Consider the following 13,487-nt stretch of genomic DNA (forward strand, 5'->3'; position numbering starts at 1 on the left):
CCACCAGTGCTGCAAGAGGAGTGGGCATAGCGCTACACCCAGCTGTCCCATTTTATCCACCACCCCACCCCCCTTCCCCCAATCACTATAACCTTGTTTCTTCCATTATGTTCCTATACTTAGAAATTTAAAAACTGAATTTTATTCATGTCATGGTAGTGTAATGGTTAAATAATATGTAAATGTATGTGCGTGTATGTTTACCATCGTACTGCTTTTATTACTGCGATCAATAAAAAAATGCAATCTCTAGAATTTATAGAGCCCTGACACAGAATGATTAATAACCCACCTTTATTCACCGTTGACAGTCAGTAATAAATATCACTCTCACTGCAGACAAGATAAAGTAAATTTTCTTGAAACATAAACTTCCTTTTGGTTCCAAGAACTAAATTATAAAATTGTATCTAGGTGGTAAAAAACCCTGGTATTGCTGAACAAAATAGATCCAGATTATTCCCCTCTGTTGGAGATGCCTAAATAATATAGGTTTGAATGCCCATATTTGGTTCTCATGTCCACTTTTACGACCATTTTGGTAGGAGATACAAAGAATACTTTGCCTTATTTTCAAAACTAACATTTCTCGAGATTATCCTTTTAAACTTGGATAAACTCCTTAATTGGGAACAGTTCAGTTTTTCTGTTTTTTATAAAAGCAGCTAATGTCCTGATCCCCAGATACTGGAGAGATAGTATCGCCCCCCTCTGGTCTACAATGGTATAATGAGGTGAATAATATCTACTCCTCTGAAAAGATCAAAAACAGACAAGAAGTTCCAGAAGTTGTGGAGTGCTTGGTTTACTTTCTTTTATGGAAACTACAATTCATCACCAAATATTACCAATACCCCCTAGCCACTGGATTACTTTCATCTCACCATTTTATGTTACCCTAACAATGTATATTTTGTGTATTTTATATGATATGGTCTATATTGATATCGCAACAGGGCTGTCATTGTTTTCTTTTGTCTGTTGGTTGTTTGACTGATTTATACTTTGATTACCTCCCTTCCATGATTCTACCTTCATGTATGTTCCCCTCCCCCATACCCTCAATGAAAAAATAAAAAATATATACAAAAAGACTCTCCTGTGTGAGTTGTCTGATGTGAAAAAAGTTGTGTTTGATGGGTAAAACATTTCCAAAATTCTGAACATGAAAATGGCTTCTCTTCTGTGTGAATTCTCTTATGTGTAAAAGATGTTATTTCTGATTAAAATGTTTACCCTATTCTGAACATGAAATTGGCTTTTCTCCTGTGTGAATTCTCTGATGTATGACAAGAGCTGATTTCCATTTAAAACATTTCCCACATTCTAAACATGAAAATGGCCTCTCCCCCGTGTGAGTTCTCTGATGTGAAACAAGATTTGATTTCCATTTAAAACATTTCCCACATTCTGAACATGAAAATGGCTTCTCTTCCATGTGAGTTCTCTGATGTGAAACAAGATGTTTTTGATGGGTAAAAGATTTCCCACATTCTGCACATGAAAATGGCTTCTCCCCTGTGTGAATAATTTGATGTTTAACAAGATTTGACTTATGATTAAAATGTTTCTCACATTCTATGCATGAGAATTGCTTCTCTCTTGTGTGAATTCTCTGATGTAAAACAAGATTTGATTTCTGATTAAAATATTTCCCACATTCTGTGCATAAAAATGTCTTCTCTCCTGTGTGAGTTCTCTGATGTGAAACAAGTTGTGTTTGATGGGTAAAATATTCCCCACATTCTGAACATGAAAATGGCTTCTCTACTATGTGACTTCTCTGATGTGAAACAAGATGTGATTTCCATTTAAAACATTTCCCACATTCTGCACATGAAAATGGTTTCTCTCCTGTGTGAGTTCTCTGATGTAAAACAAAATTTGATTTCCATTTAAAACATTTCCCACATTCTGAACAGGAAAAAGGCTTCTCTCCTGTAGGATCTCCTTGATGTTTAGCATTACTCCCGTGACTATTCTTCTGCCTATCAGTCTGTGATGAATCAGTAGATGGAACCTGTCTAGGAGGATCAGATGATGGATCTTTGCTGTGAAGGGCTGAGGGGATATCTGGGATGATGGCAGGTTCTTCATATGTATCTTGTGTGATACCACAATCTTCTAATTTACAGTCTGCAGCTATCAGACATTCCTCTGAGCTCTCGGCATCATCACCTGCTAAAAAGTAAACAGAGTTTTAGTATTTTTGTACAATATACCATAGTTTTTGGACCACAAGATTCACTTAAGTTGGGGAGCTTGGCTTGCAGCCAAGATGGACGGCCGTGTATAAAAGGAGCTCCCACGGGGAAATAATAATCCTGCAAATATTCTCAGCATCCTGTGGCTTGACAGGGCTGACACTGGCATAAAAGAAACCCTGCTACAGTCTGCGGCACTACAGGAGGATAAAAGGCAGGCTGAGATTACCCCTGCTTCTCCTGCAGCAAACAGACCACGTGTAGGCACTCCGGCAGCATATACGAGCCACCGGTATTAGTGTATCTTGACAGCACTGGAAGCTAGGGGTTTGACGGGAGGAACGCCCCTCTCACACCCCTAGCTCCTGATAGGGTAAAGTTTGGAAGGTCCTAGCAGCACAGTGTGCATTGCTTGTAGCCGGCAGAGGTGGATTAGGGTGAGGGTAATTTTTCCATTTAGGCTTACATTATGAGCGTAATAAGAAAATCAACCCTCACCATAACCCACCAGGGAAGGCAACAAGCAATCCACAGGCTTCCTTGTGTGGGGAATGCCTCCGGGTGGCCGGAGGATGAGAACTCCGTGACCACTGGCGCCAGTATCTTGTGTCTGTGTAGCCACCTCTGTGCTCCGAGCAGGCCACCGCATGTGTGCTCCATTAAGGCAGCTCCCCCGCACATACTTACTATGCAGGTTCCGCCGGCACAGCAGACGCTCCTGCTGATGTCCTGCGCTGCACTGGGATCAGTGCTGTCATCCTGCTGTACACTTCCTCCGGGCGGCTGTCAGAGTGGTTTTCCCCGGCGCTGTGCCCACCGCCCTGCGGCCGCGATCTGAAAGTGACATGCGGGTGGGCAGGGGGGACACTCCATGACTTACCCAGCACACTTTCGTATTGTTGTGGAGGGATAGGCTATTTTCTTACAGTACCCCTCAGAAGCACAGGAATGGCTGCACTCCTATCCCACTTAAAATATTGGACTTTAATTGACTCTCTTATTTAACAAACCTTTCTTTAGCAGGACTGTCCAAATTATTCCTGTTCATCCTTTGTGACATTGGATGGAACTTCATTAGACAGATGTCGTGAGAGATGGGAGGAATGGCAGCTACATGGTATGTTGGAAATGGAGATGGCCATCCGCACCACACTGTGCCACTTACCTACCATTACTATAGAAATAGTGGGTTTAGAGTTGCACACAGTAAATCTACTACTACTGTATTTGTGGGTGCTGCCACAAGGATAACCCGGATAATCTCATGCCACAGGATTATCCCCGTTAACAGATAAAGGCTTCCCCCTGAAAGTCACTGGCACATAACAATATGTCCGTAAAGTGTTTAACTTGGGACGTACGTGGCCTGAACACGGCGGCAAAAAGGTCAGCAGTTTTCAGGGTTTTTTTAGAAGGGGCGGCCCACACATTATTGGGTTGCAGGAGACTCACCTCACAGTGGAGGGGGGGGGGGGGATCTTATTAAGAGGCCATGGGTCCAGTGGTCTTGCCACTCATTTCCCAACTCCTGTTCTAGGGGGGGGGGGGGTCTCGATTCTGATCCATAGATCAGTGAGATGAAAACCCATCACAACACACAGAGACCAAGAAGGTAGATTTATATTTGTATATGCGGAGGTAAATAGTAGGCCATACGTTGTCCTATGCATATATAATGTGCCACATCTTGGTATGTGCGCTATATAGGCAGCTTAACTTTTGCACATCACTATCCACTGGCAGGTGCACTCTGTATGGGAGATTTTAATAGTGTGATTGATCTATTTGTGGACAGATTTCAATCTGGCCCTCAGTCTGCCCAGGGAGGGGCTCCAACACTGTGACAACTGATGGATGGGGTAGGATGGATTGATCTGTGGCAGTTAAAGCACCCAGGGGCCAGAGAATACACTTGCCATGCCATGGGTAAGGCATCTAGGATAGACTATATTTTCTGTACACCAGCTCTTGCGGTCTATGGAACATCCGTAACGCCTGGTCTGCGAGGCATATCAGATCATACTCCGATAGAATTACACATACAATTTTAAATGCAGACCATAGTACCCAGATGGAAAATACATTTCCTCTGGTTAAAATTAATGGTTCCCAATGATCGTATTCCAGATCAGATAGCAAAGTTCCTACTAATCCATGAAGATACGGTTCCACAGCCTTAAATGGGATTCCCTCAAGGCATACCTTCGGGGCTGCCTTAGGTCTACCATATCATATATTTTAAAAAGTATTTCCCGGGCAGACCTTTTATTAGAATCACAGGTGGCAGAAGCCGAAAAAGAGTATATACCAACCAAATGAAATTACGAAAATAAACTGGCTAGGCCTAAGAAGATTATATAATCACCAAATATTTACTAAAACTAAAGGAAAGCTCTTTTTTTTTTTACTAAGCAGCGATCTTCAAAATGGGGAATCAATTGAGCCATCTCCTGCCCAACTTAATCAGGCAGGAAAACCAGATTCATGCAGTCCTAAAAACCCATAGTACACAGGGTGCAGGCCATTACGGCTAGATTTAAAGAGTATTACTGGGATCTATACAGATCAAATCATAATAGAACAGTATCTGAAATACTTGAATATCTGTCTGACCTTACATTTCCAATGCTCACAACAGACCTAGAAGATTTCTTGAACGCCCCATTTACACTGGAGGAGGTAACACCAAGCAATTCATGATCTTGCCACAAATAAATCCCAGGGACCAGATGGTCTCCTGGTAGAGACTTACCAAAAATACATGGACCAACTCTCCCCCCTACTAGGCGACACCTTATGACAGGCTCTGAAAAAGGATTCTCTACCATCCTCATTTTACGATGCCACTATCCTAGTACTATTAAAACCAGACAAAGACCCCCTAGACTGCAGCTCATACCACCCTATATCTTTAGTAAATGTAGATTATAATATACTAACTAAAACTTCCTGCTACTAGGCTTAACCAGGTTATCCTAAAACGTATTCACCCTGATCAAACGGGCTTCATGCCTGGTAAATCTATGACCACTAATACACGCAGAGTACAGACCACAATCCAAATCGATAGGAAATATGATATGCCTTGGTCACTGGCTTCACTAGACACCAAAAAGGCATTCGACTCTCTGGAGTGGAACTTTTTGGAAGCCTGTCTCCAACTATTTGGATTTAGCCCACAGTTCCAAAAATGGATTAAACTCATCTACTAATCACCAAATGCAAATGTCCAAGTAAACGGTATCCCTTCTGAAACTTTCTCTCTCACTAGGGGGGCCAGGCAGAGATGCCCATTGTTCCCTGCTTTGTCCCATGCTGGCAATTCAAGCCGTGGCTTTCCAGTTAAGAGACACTCCCACTGTCACTGGTGTTGAGTGTGTGTGAGTGTGTGGATGGGGGGCGCGAGAGAGTGTCATTGGACTATATGCAGATGATATGATACTTTTTCTCCAAAACCCAGAACAGTCGCTTCCTCACGCCATGAATATCATTGACACTTTTTCTCAATACTCTGGCCTATACATTTGCAGAAATGCGCAATATTGTTTATAGCGCGGAGCCCGATCATTGATTCATATATAACCAGACGCAAGCTACTAGTAGAGTCTAAATTTAAATACCTAGGCAAAACAATGGTGTGTGATCACGAATATGCCCTAGCTGGAACCATTGACCCACCGCGGGATCTAATCAAAACCAAAAACCCAAACTTTGGTGAAAATCACCCCTCTCTGTGGCCAGGAGAATTGATCTCATTAAAATGGGGATTAAGCCCAAATGCCTGAATATCATGCAACACGTACCAGTCCAGATTCCAGCGAGATTCTTCCAATCTATAAATTCTACACTTACTACCTTCATATCGGGCTCGTCCCGAACAAAGATGAAATTAACCACGTTACAAAGACCCAAGAATCAGGCCGGTATGGCCCTCCCAGATTTCAAACTTTATTACCTGGCGGGACAGCTGAGGAATCTAAGATCATGGTTTCTGAATGAAGAACTCCCTATTACAGAAAACTTCCTAGCTCAAACAGTAAATGATAAAAATTTGGTGAGCTATCTGGAAGGACCAGAATACGCTAAGGCTCAGGGCATACTTCCGTTGCATAGATTGGCCCTGTCTCTTTGGCATTTGGCTAAATCTGTGCAACATTTTGCAGATACGATGACGGAAATGCCATTATGAAATAACCTTATTCTCCCTGCCATGGGTTTCGGTGCCAGATCCCCAATACTGGGTAGGCTTGGGGGTAGTAACTCTGGATGATATATATAGGACCAATATGTTCATCTCGTATACTGAATTAGGGGATGAGCTGCAAACATCCCACCTGCAACTATTTAGATATTTTCAACTGGGACAGGCTGCTAACACCCAATTCCCTGCTGCTACATTCCAAATTTCTAAATACCCCATCATAGGAATTTTCGAATCCCATGGCCGTAAATGACTGATTTCTGCATAATAAACGCACCTGCTGTCAGCCAAAATTAGTTATACTCCAGTAACAGTTCAAGACAATTGGCAGGCTCTCATCCCAGAAATCACTGACAGAATATACTAGAGTCCCGTCTATGGGTATCCCCAACAGTAAATAATAGATTAATACAATTATATATAAAACATCAGTCTTATCTCACACCCATATGACTACAGAGGATGGGCAGGACTCAGAATGTCATAGATGTCATCACGTGAATGCGGACTTCTGGCACATGTTATGAGAGTGCTCATATATCGGGGACTTCTGGAGGGAAGTGATAGCATTTGTATCGGAGCTTTTGGCCTCCCCATACACAATTACTCTGGATCCCGACGTAGCACTAATAGATGAAGAACAATGGCCTCACTACATGCAAATCTATGTAAGGGAGGTGATGTTTTTGGCTCGGAAAACAATCGCCCTGAAATGGATGGCTGACAAGTCTCCACTCGTCTCGGGATGGATAAGCCTGGTCAATACTATACTGCCAAATGAAAAGATTGTCTCCGCACAGAGGCTATCCGGTTAAATTTCAAAAAATTTGAGGTCTTTAGTAGATACCTGTACTACTCCACCTTAGCACCAATACCACTTTATAGCCACCAAAGCTAATGACTACTAATGCAGACTTATTGATTGTTTATTCAGGATTGGAAAAGATTCTATTGTTATTAAAATGGTGTAGGAGATCCTTGCAACAGACAATGAATGCTGGATTTGATACAAATAAGAACTATGTATCTATGTAATTGAATTTGTCATAATACCCACAATGATATATGGAATGTATCTGTATACCAAATTAATTAAGCGATCAATAAAACAAAGTAAAAAAAAAAAGATTCACCCAAGTTTAACTTGGGGAAAGTAAGGAAAAAGGATTTCAAACCAAATGGTGTGCAAAAATGATTAACACAGTAGACTTTTGCAGCCGACACACTGTTATGGGGCATCTGCGGCCGACACACTGTTATGGGGGCATCTGCGGCCGACACACTGTTATGGGGGCATCTGCGGCCGACACACTGTTATGGGGCATCTGCGGCCGACACACTGTTATGGGGACGTCTTCAGCAGAGACTCTGGTATAGGGACATGGCAGCATTTATATTTCAAGCTCCTGGAGCCACGGGGTGCAACATCCTAAAGGGTAACTCAAGACACGGGGCATATGCTGAGGAGCTGGGAGGGTAAAGCTGTCACTTGTCACGGTTGCATTTACTAGACTCCTCCACAGAGGGACACATGCAGCCTCGACCAGAGTATCACTGGGCCTCTTCCAGACACCCCTAGCAGAGGGATGGCCATTATACATGCTGTAGAATTTTAGGTTGTAACGTGACGCCACCGTTCCTTTACTCACCGGAATGACTCTCAGTCTCTGGGAGTGGCCAGGGCCTGGTAAAACTTTACTGCAATTTTAACACTTCACAGCTTAAGAATAGAGATGAGTGAACGTACTCGTCCGAGCTTGATACTCGTTCAAGTATTAGGGTGTTTGAGATGCTCGTTACTCGTGAGGAGTACCACGCGATGTTCGAGTTACTTTCACTTTCATCTCTGAGACATTAGCGCGCTTTTCTGGCCAATAGAAAGACAGGGAAGGCATTACAACTTCCCCCTGCGACGTTCAAGCCCTATACCACCCCCCTGCAGTGAGTGGCTGGCGAGATCAGGTGTCACCCGAGTATATAAATCGGCCCCTCCCGCGGCTCGCCACAGATGCATTCTGACAGAGATCAGCAAAAGTGCTGCTGATGCCGGAGCTGCTATAGGGAGAGTGTTAGGAGTTATTTTAGGCTTCAAGAACCCCAACGGTCCTTCTTAGGGCCACATCTGACCGTGTGCAGTACTGTTGAGGCTGCTTTTTGCAGTGTTGCACTTTTTTTTTTTTTTTTTTGTATATCGGCCGTGCAGAGCATTGCGTCCAGAGCATTGCGTCCTGCAGTAATTTTACATAGTCCAGGGCCAGTAGTGGTGGTGAGGCAGGGACAGAAGACATATCCAGTCTATATAGGCAGTGGGCTTTTCCAAAAAAATTTGGGAAAAAAAATCTATTTGGGCTGCCTGTGACCGTCCTCAGTGTACTGGGTCTCTGCTGGGGGTAGTTGTCCTAATTCATACGCAGCCAGCTAAGTGTTACAGCAGGCTTGCGCAAAATTCTTTCCTGGCTCTGCGTTGCCTCTTACATCACGGCTGTATTCCTGTCCACAAGTATACTGGGTCTCTGCTGGGGGTAGTTGTCCTAATTCATACGCAGCCAGCTAAGTGTTACAGCAGGCTTGCGCAAAATTCTTTCCTGGCTCTGCGTTGCCTCTTACATCGCCGCTGTCATCCTGTCCAGAGTGAAACAGTCTGCAGCAATTTTACATAGTCCACGGCCAGTAGTGGTGGTGAGGCAGGGACAGTGAAAGACATATCCAGTCTATATAGGCAGTGGGCTTTTCCAAAAAAATTTGGGAAAAAAAATCTATTTGGGCTGCCTGTGACCGTCCTGACTGTACTGCGTCTCTGCTGGGGGTAGTTGTCCTAATTCATACGCAGCCAGCTAAGTGTTACAGCAGGTTTGCGCAAAATTCTTTCCTGCCTCTGCTATGCGTTCCGTAAGCGAAGTCAGCCTCCAACCACAGGCCAATAAGCGGCACATTTAATTACAGCGTTCTGTTTCTGCACTACTGGTAATACAGCATGCTGAGGGGTAGGGGTAGGCCTAGAGGACGTGGACGCGGGCGAGGACGCGGAGGCCCAAGTCAGGGTGTGGGCACAGGCCGAGCTCCTGATCCGGGTGTATCGCAGCCGACTGCTGCGGGATTAGGAGAGAGGCACGTTTCTGGTGTCCCCACATTCATCTCACAATTAATGGGTCCACGCGGTAGACCTTTATTAGAAAAGGAGCAGTGTGAGCAGGTCCTGTCGTGGATGGCAGAAAGTGCATCCAGCAATCTATCGACCACCCAGAGTTCTGCGCCGTCCACTGCTGCAACTCTGAATCCTCTGGCTGCTGCTCCTCCTTCCTCCCAGCCTCCTCACTCCATTACAATGACACATTCTGAGGAGCAGGCAGACTCCCAGGAACTGTTCTCGGGCCCCTGCCCAGAATGGGCAGCAATGGTTCCGAATCCTCTCCCACTGGAGGAGTTTGTCGTGACCGATGCCCAACCTTTGGAAAGTTCCCGGGGTCCGGGGGATGAGGCTGGGGACTTCCGGCAACTGTCTCAAGAGCTTTCAGTGGGTGAGGAGGACGATGATGATGAGACACAGTTGTCTATCAGTGAGGTAGTAGTAAGGGCAGTAAGTCCGAGGGAGGAGCGCACAGAGGATTCGGAGGAAGAGCAGCAGGACGATGAGGTCACTGACCCCACCTGGTTTGCTAAGCCTACTGAGGACAGGTCTTCAGAGGGGGAGGCAAGTGCAGCAGCAGGGCAGGTTGGAAGAGGCAGTGCGGTGGCCAGGGGTAGAGGCAGGGTCAGACCGAATAATCCACCAACTGTTTCCCAAAGCGCACCCTCGCGCCATGCCACCCTGCAGAGGCCGAGGGGCTCAAAGGTCTGGCAGTTTTTCACTGAGAGTGCAGATGACCGACGAACAGTGGTGTGCAACCTTTGTTGCGCCAAGATCAGCCGGGGAGCCACCACCACCAGCCTCACCACCACCAGCATGCGCAGACATATGATGGCCAAGCACCCCACAAGGTGGGACGAAGGCCGTTCACCGCCTCCGGTTTGCACCGCTGCCTCTCCCCCTGTGCCCCAACCTGCCACTGAGATCCAACACCCCTCTCAGGACACAGGCACTACCGTCTCCTGGCCTGCACCCACACCCTCAACTCCGCTGACCTCGGCCCCATCCACCAATGTCTCTCAGCGCAGCGTCCAGCCGGCGCTAGCGCAACTGTTTGAGCGCAAGCGCAAGTACGCCGCCACGCACCCGCACGCTCAAGTGTTAAACATGCACATAGCCAAATTTATCAGCCTGGAGATGCTGCCGTATCGGGTTGTGGAAACGGAGGCTTTCAAAGGTATGATGGCGGCGGCCCCGCGCTACTCAGTTCCCAGTCGCCACTACTTTTCCCGATGTGCCGTCCCAGCCCTGCACGACCACGTCTCCCGCAACATTGTACGCACCCTCACCAACGCGGTTACTGCCAAGGTCCACTTAACAATGGACACGTGGACAAGCACATGCGGGCAGGGCCACTATATCTCCCTGACGGTACATTGGGTGAATTTAGTGGAGGCTGGGACAGAGTCAGAGCCTGGGACCGCTCACGTCCTACCCACCCCCAGAATTGCGGGCCCCAGCTCGGTGGTGGTATCTGCGGCGGTGTATGCTTCCTCCACTAAACCACCCTCCTCCTACGCAACCTCTGTCTCGCAATCAAGATGTGTCAGCAGCAGCACGTCGCCAGCAGTCGGTGTCGCGCGGCACGGCAGCACAGCGGTGGGCAAGCATCAGCAGGCCGTGCTGAAACTACTCAGCTTAGGAGAGAAGAGGCACACGGCCCACGAACTGCTGCAGGGTCTGACAGAGCAGACCGACCGCTGGCTTGCGCCGCTGAGCCTCCAACCGGGCATGGACGTGTGTGACAACGGCCGTAACCTGGTGGCGGCTCTGCAGCTCGGCAGCCTCACGCACGTGCCATGCCTGGCCCACGTGTTTAATTTGGTGGTTCAGCGCTTTCTGAAAAGCTACCCACGCTTGTCAGACCTGCTCGGAAAGGTGCGCCGACTCTGCGCACATTTCCGCAAGTCCCACACGGACGCTGCCACCCTGCGCACCCTGCAACATCGGTTTCATCTGCCAGTGCACCAACTGCTGTGCGACGTGCCCACACGGTGGAACTCTACCCTCCACATGTTGGCCAGGCTCTATGAGCAGCGTAGAGCTATAGTGGAATACCAACTCCAACATGGGCGGCGCAGTGGGAGTCAGCCTCCTCAATTCTTTACAGAAGAGTGGGCCTGGTTGGCAGACATCTGCCAGGTCCTTGGAAACTTTGAGGAGTCTACCCAGATGGTGAGCGGCGATGCTGCAATCATTAGCGTCACCATTCCTTCTGCTATGCCTCTTGAGAAGTTCCCTGCAAAGCATAAAGGCAGACGCTTTGCGCTCGGAAACAGAGGCGGGGAAAGACAGTATGTCGCTGGATAGTCAGAGCACCCTCCTGTCTATATCTCAGCGCGTTGAGGAGGAGGAGGAGGAGCATGAGGAGGATGAGGAGGGGGGGGAGAGACAGCTTGGCCCACTGCTGAGGGTACCCATGCTGCTTGCCTGTCATCCTTTCAGCGTGTATGGCCTGAGGAGGAGGATCCTGAAAGTGATCTTCCTAGTGAGGACAGTCATGTGTTGCGTACTGGTACCCTGGCACACATGGCTGACTTCATGTTAGGATGCCTTTCTCGTGACCCTCGCGTTACACGCATTCTGGCCACTAAGGATTACTGGGTGTACACACTGCTCGACCCACGGTATAAGGAGATCCTTTCCACTCTCATACCCGAAGAGGAAAGGGGTTCGAGAGTGATGCTATACCACAGGACCCTGGCAGACAAACTGATGGTAAAATTCCCATCCGACAGCGCTAGTGGCCGAAGGTGCAGTTCCGAGGGCCAGGTAGCAGGGGAGGCGCAGAGATCAGGCAGCATGTACAGCACAGGCAGGGGAACATTCTCCAAGGCCTTTGCCAGCTTTATGGCTCCCCAGCAAGACTGTGTCACCGCTCCCCAGTCAAGGCTGAGTCGGCGGGAGCACTGTAAAAGGATGGTGAGGGAGTACGTAGCCGATCGCACGACCGTCCTCCGTGACGCCTCTGCCCCCTACAACTACTGGGTGTCGAAGCTGGATACGTGGCCTGAACTCGCGCTGTATGCCCTGGAGGTGCTTGCTTGTCCTGCGGCTAGCGTCTTGTCAGAGACGGTGTTTAGTGCGGCTGGGGGAATCATCACGGATAAGCGTACCCACCTGTCAACCGACAGTGCCGACAGGCTTACACTCATCAAGATGAACAAAGCCTGGATTTCCCCAGACTTCTCTTCTCCACCAGCGGACAGCAGCGATACCTAAACAATACGTAGGCTGCACCCGCGGATGTAAGCATTGTTCTCTATCACCATCAAAAACCTGGACCTTTTAGCTTCATCAATCTGTGTATAATATTTATCCTCCTCCTCCTGCTCCTCCTCCTGAAACCTGACGTAATCACGCCGAACGGGCAATTTTTCTTAGGCCCACAAGGCTCGGTCATATAATTTTTGTAAACAATTTTTATACGTTTCAATGCTCATTAAAGCGTTGAAACTTTCACCTGAACCAATTTTTATTTTAACTGGGCTGCCTACAGGCCTAGTTACAAATTAAGCCACATTAACCAAAGCGATTAATGGGTTTCACCTGCCCTCTTGGTTGGGCATGGGCAATTTTTCTGACGTACATTAGTACTGTTGGTACACCAATATTTTGGGGCCCTCGCCTACAGTGTAATCCAATTAATTTCTTGCCCACCTGCATTACAGCTGACGTTACATCAGCTGTGTTGGGCACTGCAATGGGATATATTTATGTACCGCCGGTGGCTTCCTGGGACCCTCCCATGCTGTCGGTCCACACGGACTTCACAATAGGGAGTTGTACCTGCCTGTGTCTACTTATAAAGAACCCCAGTCTGACTGGGGCATGCAGTGTGGGCCGAAGCCCACCTGCATTAAACATGACATTACCTCAGCTGTGATGGGCAATGCAATGGGATATATTTATGTACCGCCGGTGGGTTCCAGGGAGCCACCCATGCTGTCGGTCC

The 13,487-nt window shown here is 47.3% G+C and overlaps 1 protein-coding gene across 1 annotated transcript in view; it reads right to left on the bottom strand.

Moving 5' to 3' along the window:
* Positions 1–414: 414 nt before the first annotated feature.
* LOC136628683 (zinc finger protein 420-like) overlaps positions 415–13,487 on the bottom strand; it is a 312,230-nt gene continuing 299,157 nt past the window's right edge. Inside the window, exon 16 of the mRNA XM_066604789.1 lies at positions 415–2,181. Coding sequence (XP_066460886.1) covers positions 1,238–2,181 — 944 coding nt within the window. The 3' untranslated portion in view covers positions 415–1,237. The remainder of the gene's footprint in view (positions 2,182–13,487) is intronic.

This window comes from Eleutherodactylus coqui, chromosome 5 (assembly GCF_035609145.1).
Source record: "Eleutherodactylus coqui strain aEleCoq1 chromosome 5, aEleCoq1.hap1, whole genome shotgun sequence".
Lineage (NCBI taxonomy): Eukaryota > Metazoa > Chordata > Amphibia > Anura > Eleutherodactylidae > Eleutherodactylus > Eleutherodactylus coqui.